Raw genomic sequence first — 23,264 nt, 5'->3', positions numbered from 1 at the left:
GGGTGACATGAATCGAGCAGGGGTCGCGATTGTCCCTCGAATCCAAGGACATGCATTCCCGGTGATTTATGCTTAGCTTCGATGTAAGCCGACCGGTATCATATTCGAATATCGGAAACGTCAGCAACGCGAGTATTCCTGGACGCAAGAAGAGCACAAAGCGGCTGCCAGCAACCAGATATCCGCGTGTTGCGAATAGCCAAAAGGGTAACCGAATAACATTGTTCACCATCCGGAGAATTCCGTGCGCAACCATAGGCACTATTGCAGACGCAGCAGTTACAACTACTAATTATTGATCTATGTTCGTGGGTTTCCGTCGGCGGTGTTCTGCAAGAAATTCAATTTCGTAGCTATCCATGTTTACCAAGTAGCCGAGGAAGTCTAATACCATGCCCGCCATTTTGGTTCCCTGAATCGCGATCCACCTCGATTTTTACACCTTGCAATTCTACGTGTGAAAAATACTCGAACGGAATCCAGTAACTGCGACTGTTATTCGTCGTTACAACGGTCCACCCTCAAAAAAAAAAAAAAGGAAAAAACATTAAAGCCGGCTATAATTTTTCACACGCGCACAAGCGCGTGTTACGAGAGGGTGTAACCATCCGCGTTGTGTACTCGCGTGCACCTCCAGATTTATGGACAAACTCGACCACCGCGAGGGTGTATCGCGTTCAAATATCGGAAAGCAGTCCATTGTGCCGTGTCGGATATACGCGCTGACAATTCGAAACGCGACTGGCTCGGCCATTACTTGCGATATAACTATTTACAGGCTTCGATTATTAAGGGGAACTTTTTTTTTATCTTACCGTTACGCAAATATCGACAAAGACAGGAATCACGAATAGCTTGGGAACGAAATGGTACCGCGATTATTACACCCCCCATTCGCGTCGCAAATATTTTTTACAATGACATTCCCTTTTTATGCGGTAAGTAACTTCTTCGTCGTTACTTTTTATCGGCCGTTTCAGGTTTTACACGACTCTATTTTATACGATCAAAAAGTTACCCCTCCGCGGTGTATATTGAAATTATTAGATACACGATATTCGTAGTCGGATGCTTTCAATGACAATGGTAATATTAATTTTAAACCAATTTTCAAAGTACAAGCTTAATTGTTTTCACGCGCGAATATTGTCAGCGGCGATAAGCGAAATTTGATTTTCGTTCTCCAGACTTTCACGGCTATCGTTTTTGTGTAAATACGTTTTTTGTGGAAATCAATTGGATTTGCTATATATCGTGTACGAGTTTCCTCTTCGGCTATTATTTGGAGCGAAATTTATATTGGCAGATTTCATTCTCGCTATTATCCGAGGGACAATCGCGTGAAAAGTTTCAATGTTAATGAAATTTTTCCCTCTTCCCTTTCGTTTGGTATTTACGTGCCGTTTCACGGCTCGACTATAAGTAATAAAACGAACGCTGGAACGATCACTGTTACCGCCTAATTCGTTTTAAACGGGAACAAGGTAAGTTTGGTGGCGTCGTTTGGGAACGAGAGACGTGTCATTTAGCCGGTGTTCGAGATAATGAAATTTAAACGAAGTACTCGAGAGTGAGCGCGCGCGAGCGTTCTGAAATTTCCATAAAGTTTCACCGGCGAAACGCGCGCACGCGTGCGAAACTACGGGGAAAAAAGTTCCCCGTCAGAAATAATTGTGTGCGCGCTGGTGGAACGCATACACACGCTCGCTCCCCCTTTTTCTATTCGAATATTTTTCTTTCCCGTTTCCACGAACCGTTCTGTTTCAGCTTTGGTCGATGAAATCACCATCGAAATGTCAAGAACGAAGAAAACAATCTAAAATCGCCAAACAACGTTCACCAATTACATTAAACACCACCATGCTGGTATAACGAATATTTATTACGTACAAAATATATTAATTACAGTAACAATAATTGCCAAACGTAGCGAATGTTCTCTTAATTAAAATCTAAGTAAAAATATCGAATGAAGTTAGGCGGTAATCTTAAGGTAAACAAAGCGTGTTCCATCGGTGAGCATCGTGATGAACTCCAACCGGATGCTAATGGTTCCGTTTTCTCGCTGACGTCACGTGACGTGACGAACGATAATTGATCTAAAATTGAACGACGTTCGTGGTAGGTAAACATCTACCCATTCTCTCGCCCTTCGTTCTAGGAGTAAATATTGTCAGTTCGTGTTGACCGACTTTATAACGCATTGGGAACGGAGCAGTGTAAGCAATCAATTATTCACCCAACTACCAGCGGAATGTTTCCTGGAAACACGGCATAAATACTCTCTAATAATAAAGCGAAGTTGTAGGAAGAGTCCTTTCCTAAAAGAGGTATAAGAGAACTAGATATAGTTATACGAGCAAAGACTGGCAAACGAAACATCGAAAATTTATCCTTGACCTACGCGAAAATTGTTGCTTGCAGCAACGTGAACAGATGGCTTTCGAACGAAAACTTCTTAATGAATCTGCATCGTGCATGTAACTGAACGGTATCCATATGTAACTCTGGCAAGCGCGTGACCTTGAGTATGTACCGTTCGCGGACTACGAAAACGGGGGAAATATCAATGACTCGTAGTTATAATAGGAAACAGGGAATTGAGAGTCACTGTACGACTCATTGATGACTTAAGATATTGCATACGTATATGTACCTATAAGGAGTATGTATATACCGTGGGATGCGACCCGGCACTCCTGTAAATCTCACGCTAAAAAATCCCGCTGGCATCTGTGACATAACCTATCTACGCTTCGGTTGGAGACACGCGGTCGACCCTTTGTGTCCGGTAATGGGACAGTCGCGTTACGTTTCACGTCGCGTGGATTCGTGACGCGCGTTTACGGACACGATACTCGAAAAAGAGCTCGAAATCGTGGCGGAGAGTACGAGGTAAATACACGCGACTCATACGCGTGGTATGGTCATTGACGCATCAGGTGTCAGTCACCTCGAAAGGGTACGCGAGTCTCACGTGTGCGCCTTGCACGTCCGTCCTCGAGGGCGATCTCGAAGCACGTGCCGCGAGTCCAGCCATTTTCAGCGACACGTTTCCGCGCGACGCTCCATACGTATATACATCGAGCAACGTGGAATTAAAACGCTCACCCGTTCCTCGTGACGAACGTGTCGCGACGGGTCCTCCTAGCTCGTCCTTCCTTCGACGCTGCTCTCCTACTCGTCCTCTCGCGCCTTTCACTGTTTCGCAACGCGTCGACGGATGAATCGGTCGAGTGGCAGCTTCGGAACGGTCATCTGTCACGAATGCTGTGCACGGGTATCACTACGACGGAACCAAGCGACGAGGAGAAACGCTGCGTACGCGTTGCCGGTACGAACACACTACGAAACGCGACACGAATACGACTGCTCCAACCCGTACCACGGATCAGCTGCTACTACCGCAGCGCTACGCGTCACGCGGTACGCGCTCGAACTAAGTGGTGGGAGAAGGGCGGGAACGCGCTAGTCAAGTGTAAAATTGATCGCGACTCGCGATCCAGGCTACGTTTTCATTTTAATATTCTGAAGGAAAATAATTAGTCGCACGCCAAATATCGATTATTGAGAAGAGAACATTGAGTAAATGTTATAATATGTACTTATATATTGATATAAAAATAATATTATATTTTCGTCTATGTTATTGGCAAGAATTTACGTGATCATAAAACGAGTGATGTCAGTTTTAGTACATTTAATAATATAAGGAACTAAAAACAACGTTATTTGCTGTGACTATTGCTCATTCTTAATATTTTGTTTGTATTTAGAGTTGATAAGAATGAATTTTGATTTGCAAACTTTGAAACTATCGTCAATCGGTGATGAACGAGACTTGGTTTGGAGATATATTACTCGATCGATAAAGACGATGTCTTGAAACAGCATCTATCGTTTAACTTAAAGCTGCACGTTAAAGGAATTTTGTATGTACAAATTAAACTGGTTACGATTACATGTATCTTAAAAATGAAAACTACGGAAGGAATCAAGGTTCAATTTATGAGGCTGGCAGAAGCAAAGTTCCAACTCACATTTCTTCGAAATCAATTGTAGATTTAAGTTGAAAATTAGCAGAAAATGTTCTCGGTGATGTCCGCTCACACATTTTCAACACTGTAACGGCGTAAACACTTTTCAATTGTCCCAGAAATAAAAATTAAAACCAGCATTACGAACCCAAACGACACAGCAAATCGCATAACACTTTAAAAAGCACCAATGTATCACAGTGGCGCCCCCAGATTTAAATGTATCTGAACAGTACGCGGTGCTGTTTCACTGCTGATACCGCCTGCCACTGCCGTTCATTCATCAATTTTGTATATTTCAATGGTTTTGTTGTAATTCCTTGTATATTTCCTTAGCTTTATTGTAACTTATTCGATATTTCCCGCTTTAGAGGTAAAAAAGAGAACACGAAGTAACACGAAGAGAACAGCGACGTAAACTACTCAAGAACTACTAGCGCCGTCTCTAAGGAAAGTACTGAAACTAAAGGCCAACCAGTTTTAGTGTTCCTCCAAGAGATGGCGCTAGTAGTTTTCAGTAGTTCACTTCGCTGTCGATAACGATGTGCGACCAGTTTGAGCAGTTTTCACAGAGATGGCCCCACAGGTTCTCGAGTAGTGTCCGTAACAACTGTCTCACTCTTTCTTATAACTATCGTATATATCTTTCTCTCTCTTACCTCCAAAGCTAGAAATATAGATGGCTATAGAAGTGATCTCACGCAGCGCAAGTAACATCACAGTGATCTTACTGTGAGAAAGTTGTGTTGGCGGAGAAGTTACAGTTATTCTTATTACGTAAGATGATTTAAATATTACATAAAGTAATCGAAGGATATTATCATAGACGTGAGAAGGTGCAAGTTAACAAATTTAAGATAAAGGTACACTGATTGTATGAAGATGTCGATAAGTTTTATAGGTAAAGTAGCTTCTTACTAAGTCATCCTTTTTCTTTTTCATTAGAAATCTTTTATTCGTACGATTTTTCTTATTTAAATTAGTGTATTTTGCTTGTAGCTTTTATCGCATGTATTCATCTATATTCAGAATGAAGAACTCTGTCTCGCTTCCAAAGACACTTAAGCTCAACAACAATAACCTATAACTTTGTATACAAATCTTATGATTTTATGTTTAAAAACAAATCATGACTTCTGAGTCAAATATATTATGTTTTCGACACTGTTGCTCGAGAAGCATGTTTTGCAAAAGCATTCCAAAAATATGCCCTATTTGTCAATCGTGCATTGTAGATTATAAAATAGAGCCTTTCCTGGTTCCTTATCCTTATACTAATGCAATATACGAGGAAAATTCTATAGTTATAAGACCATCGCAAGGCAACTTTTTAAATGATTACCATATAACCGATGATTTGCACATAGGAATAACAAATTCACAGGGAATCGTTTTTGAATACGACAAGGAGGGTTTAGTAATAAATGATTGCTCAAAATGGACAAAGTGCATAGCTATAAGATTAATTCCTTCATCTTGGGACAATCATTGGAATGAAACGTTAACAATAATGCTAAAAGACCCTAAATGGAGGTCTGATAATTATAATGAATCTTTAATGAATTGTTTCAATTTTGTTATAGAGTTCTTAAATAACTTGAAATATACAAATTTAAGTTTTGTAAATAAAGAAACTATATGTGAGAAATTGATACTACCAAAAATTAGAGATGCACTTAAATATAATTCTGTATCTATGAAACTAAAGACTAGTGACATTTTTATATCGTAGGGAAAATTTAAGGAATAGCATATTTTTTTGTATCGTTTATAATGTTATTTATATCTTTATGTATGCGTATTTAGATTTTGTACATAATTGATGTATGCACAATTATTATAATAAATAACTTAATACACATTTAACAGAGTATTTTCTTTTATCATAGGACACTTTACCAATAGAATGAAATTTAAAAACATCACGTTACCCTCAATGGGTGCAAACTATAGACAAGGATTTCTTCAATTATTAAGAAGCGTTTCATCTAGCAATGATCAGTTCAAATATGATGTTGTGGTTATTGGCGGTGGTCATGCCGGAACAGAAGCTTGTACAGCTGCAGTTAGAATGGGTGCAAAAACACTATTGGTTACACATAAAAAAAGCACAATAGGTATAAATCTTGTTTTTCTTGTTTTATGCTAAAAATACTAAAAGAAAGTTGATGAGAAAATTTTTACAGGAGAAATGTCATGTAATCCATCTTTTGGTGGGATTGGAAAAGGGAATCTTATGAGAGAAATAGATGCTTTGGATGGAGTTTGTTGTCGTATCTGTGATCTTTCTGGAATTCATTACAAAATACTAAACAGGTCTAGAGGACCAGCAGTATGGGGTTACAGAGCTCAAATTGATCGTAAATTGTACAAGAAACACCTTCAGGAAGAACTGTTCAACACACCTGGTTTACAAATATACGAATCTTCAGTGGAAGATTTAGTTACACATGAAGATTCTCCAAGATGTCATGAAATAATTCTTAGTATGCTTATTCTATGTAGAAATAAATATATACTATTTCTTTAAAAAATAATATGAAAAGTTTGTGCAAACTTATGTTGCAGGGGATGGCACAAAAATATATAGCAATGCAGTTGTTATAGCAACAGGCACTTTTCTAAACGGTCAAATTAGCATTGGTTTAGAGCAAAGACCTGCTGGCAGGATGGGTGACGAATCTAGCATTGGGTTAGCTAACATACTAGATAGAGTAGGATTTCGAATGGGAAGGTTAAAAACTGGTATATTATCTATTATTTTAAATGCCATGTTAACAAATCTCGAAGTATCTGTAACATTTTTTTGCCTTTCTGTAGGTACACCGCCACGATTGGATGGAGCCAGTATAGATTTTTCCAAATGCCAGATATCAGCACCGGACGAAGTATCGACGCCATTTTCGTTTATGAACGAAACTGTCTGGTTGCCGGTAGAAAAACAATTAATGACTTACCTGACGTTTACAAATGAAGCTGTCGCGAAAATCGTGAAAGACAACATATACTCTAATTTACATATTACTGAAGAAATATGTGGTCCACGATATTGCCCAAGCATAGAGAGCAAAGTTTTTAGATTTACTACAACTAATCATGCAATTTGGCTAGAACCAGAAGGACTGGATTCACCCTTAATATATCCTGGTGGATTATCGTGTACACTTCCGGCTGAAAAACAAGAACAACTTGTTAATTGCATTCCAGGTTTAGAAAATGCTATAATGGGTAAACATTTATTCTTTAAACATAATTTAATCATGGTTTTAATTTACTTTGATACAAAACTTTGTCATCATGTACGCAGTGGCACCAGGATATGGAGTTACGTATGATTATATTGATCCGCGAGAATTAAAAGCTACACTGGAAACAAAGAAAATTCCAGGACTATTTCTAGCTGGACAGATAAATGGTACAACTGGCTACGAAGAAGCCGCTGCGCAAGGGATCGTAGCGGGTATCAATGCTGCAGCCAAGGTTTCCTTTTTGTACTATCTATTATGGATTGTAGAAGATACTACCGTGGAAAACATATTTCATGTTTTAATTACGAACATTTTATTATCTAGATTTTCAACAAAGACCCATTGGTAATAAGTCGAACGGAGGGTTACATTGGCGTCCTCATCGATGATCTTACTACACGTGGTACAAACGAGCCTTATAGAATGTTCACCAGTCGCGCGGAATTTCGATTGAGCTTAAGATCAGATAACGCGGATCGAAGACTCACCAGGAGAGGGTACGAGATCGGTTGCGTATCCGAAGGAAGGATGAAGAAGACGGAAGCAACTTTATCAAAATTGGAGGAAAATATAGAATTGTTTAAAAACGATGTGCAATCCTTTACAAAATGGCAGAAATTATTGCAGATTCCATACTCTAAGAATTCTACTATAAGATCGGCGTTTGAAATGTTATCTATTCCGGATGTACACATTGATCAGTTCATTGCGGCTCTTCCAGATCGTTATGGACATCTCGCGCACGATCCAATCATTAAACAAAGACTAAAGGTATGCAAAATACCGTATTCTCATTTCCATAAGTACAGACCAATTTTCCATCCAAGTTACGCGGTCGCGCACGGACGTAGGTGCTCTCGCGCATACAGAATTATTTCTGGGTAGCAGCGATTCATTTGTTTGATCTTCCGTAACTGGAATTCGCTAGTATTATCATGCTGGTATTGTTCTGAGCCAACTTGAAAAACTTGCCAACGCAAAGACTACGTTTATCCTTGCCTGCATTAATATATATCGTGCAAAAGTAGCAGTATATTGTCACGGGCAATATCTACAAATCAGTACAGCCTTATCGTTGATTATTATGACCAGTCAATTGATCTTGTAGATAGAAGCGATTTACGCATTGGGCGTCGAGGAGCAACAGCAAGAGGTCAATGAAATTCGCAAGAACGAACAGATGATCATACCATCATCCATGGACTATTCGACGTAAGTTTAATTATGCGACATGGAAGTTGTTAATATCTATCAGGCGTATCTGTCCATTGCTAATTATTGCTTGTATGTTTTCATACAGACCTAATATAAATCTGTCGAGAGAGGAAAGGGAAATACTATCTGAATTCCAGCCATGTACAGTAAGTATATGGTTGCGGATTACTATTAATTTTCATTTATTACAGGTATGACAATACTCTCTTTGTTCGATAGATCGCTGCAGCTAGTCAAATTCCAGGTATCACTCCGTACGCTATTCTGCGTCTGATATACCACATCAAGACAAATGCACACAATGCAACTACAAAATGGGCACGTAATAGAAAATTATTTTAATAAAAAGCCTACCAAATTGTACGTTTAGTATCTTTATGTTTATTTATCACGTAAAATGTCATTTGCATGCGCGGTTGAAGCGAGATGGAATCGTTCGTTGAACGTCGACCGAAAAGTCGAGAGCGACCCAAATTCTCGAGATGTCACTCAACTGCATATCAGCCGCAAGCGTTCGACTTACGGCTAGAGCAAACGAAAGGTTGTCGCCCTCTTGTCTTTCCACCGGATACATCGTCCGAGCGATCATCAATCTTCCTTAAATAGAAGCTTGCCTTTTGTTTGACGAGAATTATCGGAACCTCGTGTTTGCTTGAGTTTTGAAATAGTCGCCACTGGAATATTATTAATAACTCGCGTGGTAACTCGTTGTCTCGCTTGGACACGTTCCGTGTGACGGAAATTGAAAAGCGATGGACGAAAACTCGATTGCGGGTACTTGCAAAATTCACAGTTATTTAATAAGACTAGAGTAATTTTGTTCGTAAGTTACAATGCGGTCAAAGTTTCCGTTTCTCGGCTGGCGCAACTAATGTCGGAGTCCATGACAGAGAAGTTGCCTGATTGAATTAGGAAGGGTTCGTCCAGCTTCAAACTTCTCACTACCGAATTGATGAAGCATACCCAGGGTAAACGTCGTTACGAGATTACTGGCGTAATCAATTTACTCGGTGGAGGCACGCGCGGCAGACCTCTTGCGTCGCTTTCAATCTTAGAACCAACTAAATGGTACCTATTATCTTTTATGATCCGGAAGATGAAGGTATCTGGTTGATATCTATATGTATTCTTCTTTTAGAAAAAGACATAGTACACGAGTAAAGATTTTCCGGTAGAAAAAACGCGAACATGTTCATTTATTTTCTTTGAAAAAGACAGAAGGAAAAATTAAATTCATTTAAGACTTTTGGATAGTAAGATGAATGCGTATGAAATTGTTAATCATTAATAGCATAGCATTTTATTTGTTTACGGTGAAAATATAAAAAACGGGATTATAACCATTTGTTACGATTTATTTTTTAATTGGCGTTCGTTGAAATTGGCAGTTTCATACGTACCGACTCAATAAATTAAGGATTTCGAAATATCCGGAATAAAAACAAGAAACGTACTAACAGTTATCATTTATTACCATTAGTGCGATATTAAATACTGTTACGATACATTGTACAGGAATGGTGTACGATCGGCCGTAGTACAGGGTCGTTGTGATCATAAATTTCTCTACCACGGTAATCCTGTTGTTCTCTCTACATGGTTAAATCGAGCCAAGACGAGCTCATGCTACAAACTCGCCACGAATACGCTCGACGAGTTAATACTATTGTCTCTTTAATAATAGCCTCCGTGTGCCTTCGATGAATCAACATTTCTTTTCCTCGCCGTATAACAGTTCCTCTATTACGAAACGATTCCATCGTATATATGGTGAGTAAAAAATATACAAAAAGTGACGAACTACCGTTATTTTGGCCAGAAACTGCGAAACTATTTATCTAGCGGGGAACCCAACGTTGAATGGTAATCTTCCGTTCGTGATCAATTTCGAATCGACGGGGTCGGTTCGATTCGTCTCACCGGCCACGATCGACATACAAGGCGCGTTCAACCGCGGCCAGTAACGTTCTCGATGTTAAATTCAACATTGGATTTTCCACGCTGCGAATGCGCGCACGTAAATTACGCGAAGGCACGCGGTCCTCAATAATCGTTACGCGTCTCTCCCTCTCGGTCGATCGTCGTGATTCTCTCCAGGAACGATCGTCAGAGGTGATCCTTTCTCCTTTCCATCGGCCCTCCCTCTCGGTGCCCCCATCGTGATTCACGCGTCCTCCCTTAAATTCTACTTCTCTATACTGGCAAGCTACCGTGTGTATACATTTATACGTTTACATATCCTACCTACGTATGCGTGTATTATACGTTACGTTCCTCTTTATTGTTCCATGCGTCAACAACGACTACTTTCGAATAAATTAGGTTTAAGGCTACGTTTGTTCTTTCGATTTATACCATCGATTACCCTAACTATTTTACGTACCAGCTATCGTTCGAGTATATAGATACGCTTAATGTAGCTTTAATGTACACCGAGGTCCGTTCAGCGACCAGCTTTACCTTTTAACGAAAACAAAATCTCTCACGGTGCTTTAATGTATATGTATAGTGAGAGAGAGGGGTGGTTCAACCCTTCTTAAGTCGCAAAGCTGATCGCATACGACGGACACCAATAACTTACACGCTCGGTGAGCCCCGTCGAAGCAGCGTTATCGTTGGATTAACACGGCCCCAACGTTCTCTATAATTACAAGTAACATAATGACGAGTGAATGTTATCTACAAGGAGATGCTATACATAGCGGGCAACGATCGATGCGAACGAGCGCGACGACGGTCGATTCGCCGCGAGAACTAATTGATTACACGCGAGATTAATTGATCCTCGAACGTGTGGTTCGTGTCGTCGAACCGGATACAAAGTAACGCTGCGATTTAACCGCTGCGCCGGTGAAACACGAGCGGGCATAAAAGGGGTAGAGGAATGGCTGTCGTGACTGTCGTCGTCTCGTTACACATTGTTCGACCGCGATTATACACAGCTAGGGATTTATTAACGATATTTGCTGCACGTTGATACGCTAATTAGACGGTGCGTTTCGCACGCTCGCATTGTCACGTAATTACTCACTTTCCAGGCGCACGGCATACACGCTAAGTGGTCGCGGGTGTCGACAAGTTGGACGATTTCACGTGGCTTCGTTGTTTATGAAAGGAGAACGATCAACGATTTGCCTGGCGACTGCGAGCCATAATCGTACCGTGGATCATGGACCAAATGAAATAAAAACGAACCGCGTTTAAGAAATTAGAAAGCATGTGTTTCCCAGTGAGACGCTTTTCGCTACGATTCCGCTCCACATCTCTATGGCTACGTGAAGATGCTAATAAATGATAGGGAAATTTAATATAGGTACGCGAACCTAATTAATCGACACTACATTTATAGCATAACTTTTCGTCGTCTTAGCTCAGCTGTACTACTCATTTTGTATGATCGAGGCTAATTGCAAACAGAAAATTGTGTTTCGAGTTTAACGCGATGCGTTAAAGCGGCGAATGGTTAACATTAACGCGTGTGAAGCCACTGAATAAATCGTTAGGCAACGAGCCAAGATGAATTTTCTTGCCTTTCATCGGGTGTCCGGTGAATCGACGAAACTTCGACGACCTTGCAATCCACTCTCATTCATACAAGAAGAAAAGGAACTAATGTGGTACGCGAAACGATCTGTTCCCCCAGAAAGATCCATCGTGTCGTTAAATAGAGGCTCATGTTTTACTTTCGAATTTCTATTACAAGTATGGTTGTACATTTGGTATAACTCCGCGATTGGAAAACAGTATGGAGTGCCTTCGCAAGGGAGTACAGATAGTTTCGGTTAACGTGAGCGAAGGATACATGGCTCAGTCTCTTGGATGCACCTGAAGAAACAATGACAATGATTACTCTACTCCCGGTTCACGCGTCGAGAACTACGCGTTCGTGTGGTCTAAAGAATAGCAAACTCGGGTGCGAGGTACTATATAACTCTACGCAAGACGTGAGACGGTTTTTATGCGCTGCGTGCTATTACCCTGGTAACTTCCCATGACTTTCTCGATATTTGCCAGCTGAAAATTCAATTACGATATTTTGACGAGTATCGCGTGGCGATAAAAAAATTACATTGTCCATTAATAAAATCGCAGTCGGTGTCGTATAATAATATAGCTAATCGGTTGGCTGAGATGATCATATATCACTTCCATCGGTGATATAAAATTTTTCCTGGATTCGCCTTACCGTGGGGGTTTAAAAAATTGCATTACAAACTGTTATATACTGTTATATGCCGTTGAATGTCTGATGGAATTTTCTATAATCTGGTAAAATATTGGCAGCGATGAATATCGGATATTTACCAGGCGAATCGGTATGCTATTCGTTGGCAGTGTCTACATAACAGTGATTAATTCACCGGTGTAAGGTGAATGAATATGTCGGGGAATGTCATCGGAAGTTACGCCGGAAATCGCGCGGAGATATGGTAATCTCGCGCGTTCGCACGCGATGCGAGAACCGTGGAGAACTTCACCTAGAGCCTCCGTCTGGTTCCCCATTGTATACAATTCGGCACGTTGAACACCACGTTTGGAAGGCATTTCAGAAGGCATTGAATTTCTAGTGTGTATTGTCACGAGTTGTCGTCAATTATGCCCTGACCTACCTACGTATGACTTCGTGAAAGCGTGACTCACTTGAACACAAAAAGAAAAAAAGAGCTTCCATTCTCGTTCGAATTCTCGGAGCCAATCGATTCCTTTCGCATCGGTTACGAGATTCCCTACATACATATACATATACATATATATATTCTCCTTGTAAAGTCGATCTGCAGTATTAAAAGTATCAAAAGAATATCGTACAGCTCTAGCGGGAGACTGAAAAACTGACGCCCCGTGCCTCCACTGAAAACTAGAGGCGCAACTATAAATTGTTATCAAAAACTCCAGCGACTTGATGCGAAAGAAAAGATCTGTCGCTTCGACTCGCGTCGTCGAAATCGGTATTGGCAGTGCGGATACTTTCCTTCGAGTCCCTCGAAACGTGTCACCATAGTCCGTTGCTGAGGTATCGCGATTAAATGGACGTCAGAAATTGTATGAAGGTCGTCTGGTGCACGTTAGAATTCGTCTTCGATTTCGCGGCAAAAGTGGAGAATCGGGACGATTATCCAGGACTGCATGGGCGAGGGGTGAAACAAATCGATTCGTTAAATGCGCTCCGAGAGAGCAGTGCGGCCAACAATACATCGGCGAGGCCACGCCGTAAGACCATAAATGTTACACGCTAATGGCAGGCCACGATTGTAGCCGGCCACGGTGCCGATGCAAATTTATGCTAAAGGAAATTGAAGAGCGATCGCTCGTGGCTCCAGGCACGCCCGATGAATAACGAAGCGGGACGAGTCGCAGAAGGTATATACCTCGGAATTCATCGTTCGTCCTTTCCTGGCGCAACGTGCTCGCGTACGCGGGTCAAGGCCGTTCCGTTTTCACCCTCCTGTCGTATCGTTCTCTGATTTCCTGGTCCCAATCGAATGTCTTTCTCTACTAAAATCGACGTCACTAGGGATCGTGCAAAAATTAAACTACGGCTTGGAAGTGCCGAGTCGTCGGTATAAAAACAACCCTCTGACTCACCCCTTCTGTGAGTATTTAATCGGAAAATTAATCGTTTACGATTTATTCGCGAAACCGTGTACGAGCAATTAAACTAAGGAGGATAGAACAACGCAATGATAAACGAACAGAGTAATCTCCGCGCAATACAAATGGAAATAATACACGTAGCGTACTGGAGGGTTAATATCCAATTTATCGGGCGAAAGATTCGAGCGTAATCGCCACCGACCTCGCCGTTGATCCGCGCCATTTATTAATATCAGCCAAAGACCGGCGTGGCTCGTATCGGCCACACATCATCTCGTTAACGTTCGCTCATCTGCGCGTAATCGATCGACGACGTCTGCTCGCTCTCCTACGCGTGATCGCGCAAGAACTTCGACCCCGTTTTCCAGACGGCTATTGGCGACGGTTTCGTCGGATCCTCGCGTCAGACGATCCGTCAGCGGGCACGGGAACGCATGGACGAACAGTGGAGGGCGGTACCGAGGTCTGACGCGAGCGCAACACGGACAGGGAGAGCTCTCCCTCGAACCGGGGACGGGTCTCTCTATGAATATTTGCCGCTTCGCGTTCTTTTCTCTGTCCTCGCCATTGTGCTTCCCTGGTGAGACGATGGACCGTTCGGTGCGACAGGTCGACTCGCGCCTGGTCCACGAGAACGCGAGCCGTCTGCGGCGTGCCTCTTCTTTCTAAGGTCGACGACCCCTCGACAGGCGAGGGAAGAAGTCGAGGCCTACTTCGCGAAGAGCGCGAACTCGTTCGGGACGGCGGAGAGGTCTGATTTCGTTTCGAGTTCACGGTCGACGACCTTTCCAATTCCGCGGACGCGCGCGTAAAAGAAGACTCTCCGCTCCTGTTAGAAGGTACATATATCACGAGCAACGAAACACGAACACAGAATCCTGTATCTTGTATGTTCTCGATCCGTCGACGCGACATCTCGTCGCCTCGCCGATCGCTTCTCGTATACTTCGCTTTTCCGCATCGTGGGACTTCCGCGTCTGGTTAACCGTCTTCGAGGTGCTCCCCTCTTCGAACGTGGATTTCTGTTTACGGGCGAACCGACGGGCAACGGGTCGTTTCCGCGAAAGAGAACGAGGTCTGCCGCCCGATCGGTGAGCCTCGTCCGCTCGAAGGCGGCGGCCCGTGGTACTCGCTTAGCAGATGGTCTCCAGCGGCGCGGTCTTCGTGCTCGGGTTCTGAGTGACGCTGTCGCCCATGCTCGGCATCCCGTGGCTGGTCGTGCTCAGCCCGTTTCCCTGCCTTCCAGCATTGGTCCTCGGGTTCCTGTTGCAGATCCTCTTCAACGCGGCGCGTACCTGGGGCTGGCAGCCAACCACTGCGAAGATCAGCACGCCCTGGAACGCGTTTATCAGGTCCGTGAAGTACCAGATGTACTGGGGGCCACCGACTGCCCACGAGACCACGTCGGCCACCCAGGTGACGCCCATCACGACCACCAGCTTCATGCAGACGCGGCCCAACGCGGCTCTGGAACGGAAAAATTTCGTTCTCGTTAGACTTGAAGGAAGTTGAAGGTTTATCAGGAGGTTAGATCTTCCTCGTCTATCTTGTAAAAATGAAGGAGGGAGTTTGATAAGTAATTGGGTAACTTAAAGCAGTCGTTTGTGAAGATGTGGGTGCCTTGGAGGAATTCCACTTTTTTTCTAGGTAGCTTCGTAGATTTATGGTGGTCATTGTGCTTTGAATTAACAGACGAAGAACTTGGAAAGCTGTGATTCAAGGAGGAACACTTTTAGAAATCCCCTGCGCGCATTATCTTTTCGGATGCTCGTATAAGGTGTAAGAATACGTTATTTTACCGGCGAGCGTAGGAGCGATCTTCCATTTCTGTTAGAGAGATATTGTCCATCAGCGAGGGCGCAGGTAACCGCGACGCAAATTTCCGGCGACAAAAACCGTCCCGATTCAATTAGCGCGGTGTTCAATTACGACGTGCATAAATCAGGCCGCAAACGTATCCGTTTGTTCAGCGTGACACGTTGCACCGCGCGTGTAATGTATGCATCGCATTGTGGTCGAAGTCAAAGCATTATTAATTCGTTACGGCTGAGTATTCGCGGACCGTTACGGTGTCGTGTCGCGAAATTACAGCGTTATAAAGGTCACGGAGCCCTCTCTCCCTTCTATCGTTTTCCATTCGAGTGCTCCCGAGGTTGTCCAGTCGTTTCTTTCATTATTACTACACGTCAAATTTATATACACGGGTAGCTGGTATTTTTGTTTAAAAAATTCTGTATCCAGAAACACTCTGAAGCGTACCACATTATAGAATCGATTATTACTTTTCTCGCCGCGACGAGATGAATTGGAAATCCCGTAAGTACCCTTCCAACAATCTAAAGAGATTGAAATTCTGTTTCGAAACCGCGATTAATTATCCCTCGTAGAAGCACCTATGTAATAGGCCATAATGGCACGTTTATTACAGTCATCGCGCGATCAATTTAACTTTCATCATCCACCTCTCCTCGGATGCTATATTCGGCGGACCACCGTGTACGAAATTGCAGGCAGAAGGTAGTCGGAATCGGGTCGCGTCGCCTCCGGTTCTTAAACGGCAACGGGAACTTTCCTGCCGCTTTTCCGCCTCGGTCATCTCTCCCTTCTTTCGCCGCGGTTGGTCTCGACGTTATTTTCGACCCACCACCGGCTTCGAGTCGCAGGATGTTTGCATGCTCCGCGCTCGTAACAATTAGCGACACCGCGAAAATAGAAGGTTGCATATTGCGTCCCGTTATTACAGGACGCGACCCGTTCTAGGAGCACATACTTGGTTATTACCATAATTGCGATAATGCGAGGTTCGAATAAAAAAACCGGGGACGTCGATGAACGTTCTACTTCGGCTCTCGTTTCAGATCGATTAACTACGCGTTTACGATCGTTCAAGAGTGAATTCCATTACGTCGTTAGATTTTATCCTTATTCAAGTTATCTTCTTATTACGGCCAGGGTGGATTGAAATGCTCCTGGTTCAAGTTTGCATTTCCGCGTCTTAGAAATTGGACTTATATATAATCATTGTAGAAAATTGAAACTTCGTACGGATTGCTTTTTATATGGTAATAATTGTAAGTACTCGATAATGAACCTCGATCAATTTATCCACAACTATGGTTGATTAAGATATTTGTTAACGAGGCAAGCTTACTTTATACATATTTCTTCCCAAATATTCCCTGAAATGATTGGTTACTTTCTAGAAATTTTTCAAGCAGTTAACCATCCGCCATTCTTGCGGTTCTGCTAGTCCCATTATTGAGATATCAATTTTTCCTGCTGAAAAATGGTTCGCATGTCCAGCGATACATCGAACGACAAGTCCAGTGTTCGTTTCTACAGTTGTCCGTCCTTTAAAACTCGAATAACACCGAGCGCGACACTTGACAACGATGTCACGTCCCAAACGAAGACTAATGGAAATATCGTCGGGATTTCGTCATCAATGATGCAAGGCTTTTATTATCGATCCGCCGTTACTCCAGTGGCGGCGGTCTGCCGGTTATTACTCGGATGAAAATTTCATCGGAGCCGGGGCGGCTGAAAAATTCATCGCGCGGCGACGATTTGAATCCAAACAACGAGCGGGAGGGCCGGAGGGGCTGACACGACGGAAGGCGTGGAAAGCCCCGACGGCTAATGATATGCGAAGAAAACAAATTAGACAGAAGAGGCGAACGCGCGCGCGTGCAGGACGAACCTTTCGCGAGCCGCTGACGGTGGAGGAAGCGCGTGATACGCATGAGACTCGTCGCGAGCCAAGGAATGCAAACAAACGGTCGATCACCTGTGCGAGAAAGTAACAGCCACAGTTGTCGAGAGAATCACCGATGCATCCGATCCGCCGCGAGGCGAGCCAAACAGATCGCGACGACGACGAAGAAGAAGAAGCTTTCCAAGAACGAACAGATCCGATCGAAGCTCGTGACACGAGTTTAGAGTGTCATACAACTACGAATGCACAAGATATCCCTTATTCCGCTTGTTAAAGTCGACGCAGAGTCGACGCTCGAAAGATTGGTTCCTCGTTCGACGTTCTCCATTTACTGGATACCAGTCGGACAGTGGACAGCGCAAACAATCGGTCTTCGTTTCGTCCACTCCACGGCGGCTCTTGTACGCGGGTATAACCAAGTGTCCGCTATGTTTAGAGGATCGCAGCAAGGTGTCGAGATCGTTCGTTTCCATCACGGGAAATCTGCGGTGAAGCGAACGGATGGAGCGCTCGAAGGATCGAGCGAAATTGAAAACGGAGGGCGGCCTGGGCCGAACGAACGCCGGTGTGAAACGGGACGGGGATACGCGGAAGGGTGAAGGAAAGTCATTCCAAGCGGAGAGGCATTCGTATTTTTGTTCGACGCTTCAAATTAATGCCACTCGCCGCGTTCGGAAAGGAGCGCGGATCCAGCGTCGAGTTAATTGACGTAACGAGACAGAAAGGGTGGATATGGATTGTTAGCGTCTGTCTGAGACTGGAAATATCGACGACATTAATAATAAAAAAAGAAAAAGAGGAGGATAAAAAAAGGATTGGAGAAGAGAAGGAAGGGAAGAAAAATGTGGAAACGACACACCGATGCGCAAGTTTCGATCGCTCGTTACTCCTCGTAAAGGCAGACACGTTTAATGAGGATCATTTCGTCTGAACGTTATTACCATACGGATATTCTTCGCGTAGCCATCGCGGAACGACAAAAAACGAGCGGCCAAAGTATCGGGTACTACGATTGCAATTTCCGAGGAACTTTGTAGCCACCGTAGAAAACCCCCGCCGCTCGGAATGGAATCATTTCAGCTTCCAACGCTTCTTGCGAGCTGGCCTTAATGGATTAACGGGAAACGAGCAGAACGGACCTTTCCTGCGATCGAGAACGCGAACGCTTTCCTTTGAATACCGTTTTTGTCACTTTCGAACGTTTTTAAGAACGTGGAGGAGAAAAGAAGAAATGGGAGGTGCCGGTACGAAAAAACGTGAACTTCTCAGGTGTTGAGTGACTCAGCCATCGTCGAACAGAGGCTGAGAAACGACCGTGTGGAGGACAAATAAAAATCGCTAACAGCACACAGAAGACACCGCCGTAAAGTAAATTCATTTATTACGGTCCAGAAGAGATTAGCGCCGGTGGGTCCGGGGAACAGACACGACCAACAGGTACGAAGCAGGCGTGACTCTGAGGAAATGCCTAGCTCCATTCGCGAGCGCTGTCACGCAGAGCGCGTAGGGTGGAATCTTCGATTTTTCTCGACCACTTGGCGATCCACAGCATCCATCCGGGATCCCTCGAATACACAGGTCTCCACTTTACGATCCGGCGAGGAACGACGGAGAGGCGGGGCAGCGGGCGGTAAAAAAAAGGGAGACGGAACGAAAACGTTGCAACGTGACGACTGCATCTGCCCGCATCGTCCAGCTGACAGTTATAGCGGCGTGTTTTATCGCGTTTACGTTCGACCTGTATCCTCGTCGCCCATGGGCCCCCGTGCACAGCCACGGAGGAGCTTCTTTTCTTCTCTTATTCTCCTTTTATCCCCCTTTGAGACCGTCACGACGCAACGGCCCAGCTTTATTTGCGACGCGTTTATTTTGGCACCGATGCGGGACTTTTGAATCGTTAACAGAGTACCCACGACGCCGCGCGCCCATTCATGGGATGGTTAGTGAATGAACGAGTCACGAGTTTTCTACAAGTTTTTTTTTTTATTTAAGTTTTACTGTTTTTTTTTTTTTTTTTTGTCATTCTCGACGGAACGTTCCCTCGGTGACGCGTTGCCGTTGGATATTTTCGTGCCGTGACGATTGCTCTTTTTCTTGTATTCGTCATTTTACACGATTTATGAGTTGAAGAGAAATAAATCGGAACATTTTGTCCAACGGTAAGCGAAGATTTTTTCGGATCTCACGCGCTGTGGGAATTTATCGGCCGGTCTTATTAATATTTATTGTTGGGAGATATTTTCGAGAAGCTAGCAGAGGGAATTTCAACAATATTTATACATTTATTTTTGTGTCTGATTTACTTTTCAACTTGGATCGGATATTTTTTTAAATACACTGTGTAAAGAGAGTACGCTAAGAAAAAAGACCATCGAAAAAGTCCTGCATCAATCTGGACAGAGATAAAAAAAATTCCTACATCTTTTTATTCGCGTGTTCTAAAAAAGATTCGATTTTTTAACCATTATCTACCACATCAAACTCGTCCTCGAGTTTTTCGACAAACACCATCGTTAAACGGAATTGTTTGATTATCGTTGACTCGCCTAACATTTGCTTTCTATTTTACGCTCTATTTTTTCAGACCACCGCAGAAAATCCAAGGTATTCGCGTTAAATGGAATAAATATTGCTCGCGCGCGATTCGTCAAAGAGTTCGTTGAAAGCCACATGGAAATACCACGAATTAGCTCGCCGGGGATCAACAAATATCTTTCCACGAGCCTTCGATTCCACGACGGCCATGCCGTTTCGGGAAATTCTGGAAACAAGAGTTATTCAAGCTGACGTAAACCACCAGTCTATTCAGCTTTTCCACTTAAACCGTCAAATCTGTCTTCTTCTATACTTTTCAAACTCACTGTTCTACAAACCCGCGCGTAGAGTTCAAATAATCTGAAATTCTTCGGAGTAGGAGTTGAATCGCGTTGCCTCGAGTATCGGTGCTCTCCGCGTGTTTATTCGCAACATAAAAAATGAAGCTTCGAGTATTCGCATTAGCTGCAAACTCATCGAATCGCGTGTGAATCGTATGAATCGTCCGCGTATAACTGGTACGCACGTAGTACCAAAGAGCGTAAGTTCGAATATTCGCATTAGCGGAAGGGGCGAGCGTGGCGAATGAAAGAGAGGGAGCTCATCGAAATTACGGATAGGGAAAAAACGGTCAGAGAGTCGAACTGCGAGAGAATCTCCATTCGGCATTTTATCCGACGCCGCGTCACGGTCCCTCTTCCGTGCAGCCAGACAGAGATCGCGACAACAGGGGGTGAGGAGACGCGGGACCGAAAGAGAATCGCAAATTGAGATCGTCAATATCAATTTCGCACGGGGGCGAGGGAGCAAAAGGTGGTTCGAAGGGACGACGTACGAATGAAAAATAACGATTCGATGCCTGATATCTGTCGGCGCGGCTGTGATAAAATAAATTCTCCTTTGAGCCCGGCCGTTCGGTGAAAAGGCTGCCAGCTGCCCCGGGCATAAATATCCGAAAAAATGTGATTCGTCAAACGACTCTGCTCGTCGCCCCGTATCAGAGATCGATGGGGGTGGGCGAGACGGGACGCGGGTGACGCGACGCGGCCCGAACGATATTTTCACGTCCTGTTGGACACTTTCTTCAAAGAATCGCGAAAAGGTTTGTTTGGTCGATCGTTCCAACCGTGTCTCAGACGTACCCTCCGCTTTGTCTACCTCTCGCGCAAAAATGTTGACAACGGTTGTTATATTACCGCGTTCCAGACGTTTTATTCGGTTCGTACAGTATTTTTAACGCGGACTACGCGACATCTCCTTCGGATCCCGGCTATTTCACCATCGTTAAAGAATTGTATTTACTTCCACTTCTTTTTCTCTCGCTAATAAATATCACTCGGCTCGAGGAAACTTGTTGCTCTTTGATAAAGTTGCCAGAACCCTTGTTTATTCGCAGTAGAACCTTGTAAATTACTATCTCCATGAAGCAGTCTTATAGAATCTCGAGAGCAGGTTCGTCGTAACTTCCACGTTTCATTGCTTCAGGATAATTCCTCGTCAAATCCCGCTCCCGCGGAAAGAAGGAATTAATATCGCCTTGCCTTTTACATCTTTAATCAACGTTATCCTTACCGAGTTCGTGGTACTAAATTTGAAACGTGTCACTATTACCAGACTTTCTAAAAAACGGAGTAGAACCACGGATACTACGGAAAGAGATTAATTTGAGTAAACGTCCCGAGGTTAAGCGTTCGCTGATCTCGATTATCTGCCATGGACGCGGTGGTCCACGGTGGGACCAGTTATCCTTGATACTTATCGGCCCCAGGCGTTGTCCTTCGCGTCGAAATAAAGCACCGTTCGCCCCGGGGGCGGTAAAATGGTGGCTGCGCGGGCTGTTCCGTGTTTCCGTTTCAGTGTACTTCTGTTAATCGTTGCGCGTCGTCGCGCCTCCACTGCTGGGCAAATAAACCGAAGACTCCTTTAACTTCGTCAGGACGCTCGCGCAAAGCTTACCGTGATTTATCACGGAGCAACGTAATCGTTTCTCTCTTCAAGTTTCCGCGACCGGTGGAAACGCGGCCGCGCCCCGCGGCGGTTCGCCAAGGGCGCGCGTCTCGAGCCGTTTCCCGGGGTAATTTCTGGCTTATCCGAAGACACGGCTGGAGGACAGCATTGGTCTAGAGTGCAGAGATAACGCGGGACCAGATTGGATGTCGGACAATTCGGGAGGGTTGCTCGAAGTAACGGGAAAAGTTTCGCCGTCGTTTTTAGGCTTAACGCGATCTACATCTTCCGCAAACGTGGCACCGCTCTAAAAGCGGGACTCCGAGGGACCGAGAATAGCACGGACGCGGAGTAATTCGGGTGTTGCGGGTACGTAGTCCACGGAAGTAGCCGCGGAAAGTGTAATTTTCCATCGCGAGGCTGAGACTCGGTTTCGCTTCGTCCCGCGTACGGTCGATTCTTTCGTTAAAAAATCGTGCACCAACGGCGCGATGTTGTTAGAGGGTTCGTGGAAAAACCCAGCAAATATTTAGACGAAACGAAGACCGCACGACTGCTCGCGAGATGCAGAACGCGTTTACGAATCCGTCGATCTCGCCGGGAAGTTCGCGTGTAAACGTTGTTCTTTCTCCCGTGGATGTGGGAACCGTTATACCTGCGAGTGTTTATGCATTTATGAGTAATTTCAATGCGCGAGAAGCTATAGAATGCGGATAAAAAGAGATGTACGCGGTACGCGTTAAAGCGCGTGGTGCGCTCTTTAAAGGACGAGACGAGTCTCCGTGCAAGTTTCGTTTGTTTAGCGGTGTTCGCAAAAATCTAAATCTGCATAAAGGTCTGTAGTGCGGGTGTATTCGATGTCGACGGTGTGCAAGATTGACGGAATCTCGGGAAGACAGGGCGTGAACCGATGGGGAGGGCGGAAACTTAATTTAGAGAAGGAAACCTCGTGGCGTCAGACGCGGAGTTTCC

At 44.1% G+C, this 23,264-nt stretch overlaps 3 protein-coding genes across 3 annotated transcripts in view; 2 read left to right on the top strand and 1 right to left on the bottom strand.

Annotated features, from left to right (window-relative positions):
• Nucleotides 1–4,802: 4,802 nt before the first annotated feature.
• Nucleotides 4,803–9,648, top strand: LOC143425978 (5-taurinomethyluridine-[tRNA] synthase subunit MTO1, mitochondrial). Its single transcript, XM_076899073.1, has 10 exons — nt 4,803–4,938; nt 5,927–6,154; nt 6,224–6,523; nt 6,606–6,782; nt 6,858–7,265; nt 7,345–7,517; nt 7,610–8,056; nt 8,394–8,497; nt 8,586–8,646; nt 8,720–9,648. Exons 1-10 carry the CDS (start codon nt 4,914–4,916, stop codon nt 8,840–8,842), a joined length of 2,046 nt encoding a protein of 681 aa, XP_076755188.1. The 5' UTR covers nt 4,803–4,913; the 3' UTR covers nt 8,843–9,648.
• Nucleotides 5,157–5,769, top strand: LOC143425944 (MKRN2 opposite strand protein-like). Its single transcript, XM_076899035.1, has one exon. It carries the CDS (start codon nt 5,167–5,169, stop codon nt 5,767–5,769), a length of 603 nt encoding a protein of 200 aa, XP_076755150.1. The 5' UTR covers nt 5,157–5,166.
• A 5,167-nt stretch (nt 9,649–14,815) lies between the features above and the next one.
• Mthl1 (adhesion G-protein coupled receptor methuselah-like 1) overlaps nt 14,816–23,264 on the bottom strand; it is a 131,228-nt gene continuing 122,779 nt past the window's right edge. The window contains exon 7 of the mRNA XM_076899959.1: nt 14,816–15,562. Within this exon, the coding sequence (XP_076756074.1) occupies nt 15,229–15,562 (334 nt within the window). The 3' untranslated portion in view covers nt 14,816–15,228. The remainder of the gene's footprint in view (nt 15,563–23,264) is intronic.

Source organism: Xylocopa sonorina, chromosome 8 (genome assembly GCF_050948175.1).
Source record: "Xylocopa sonorina isolate GNS202 chromosome 8, iyXylSono1_principal, whole genome shotgun sequence".
Taxonomy (NCBI): domain Eukaryota; kingdom Metazoa; phylum Arthropoda; class Insecta; order Hymenoptera; family Apidae; genus Xylocopa; species Xylocopa sonorina.
The sequence above is the reverse complement of the archived record's forward strand: the minus strand, read 5'-3'. Positions and strand labels throughout refer to the sequence as shown.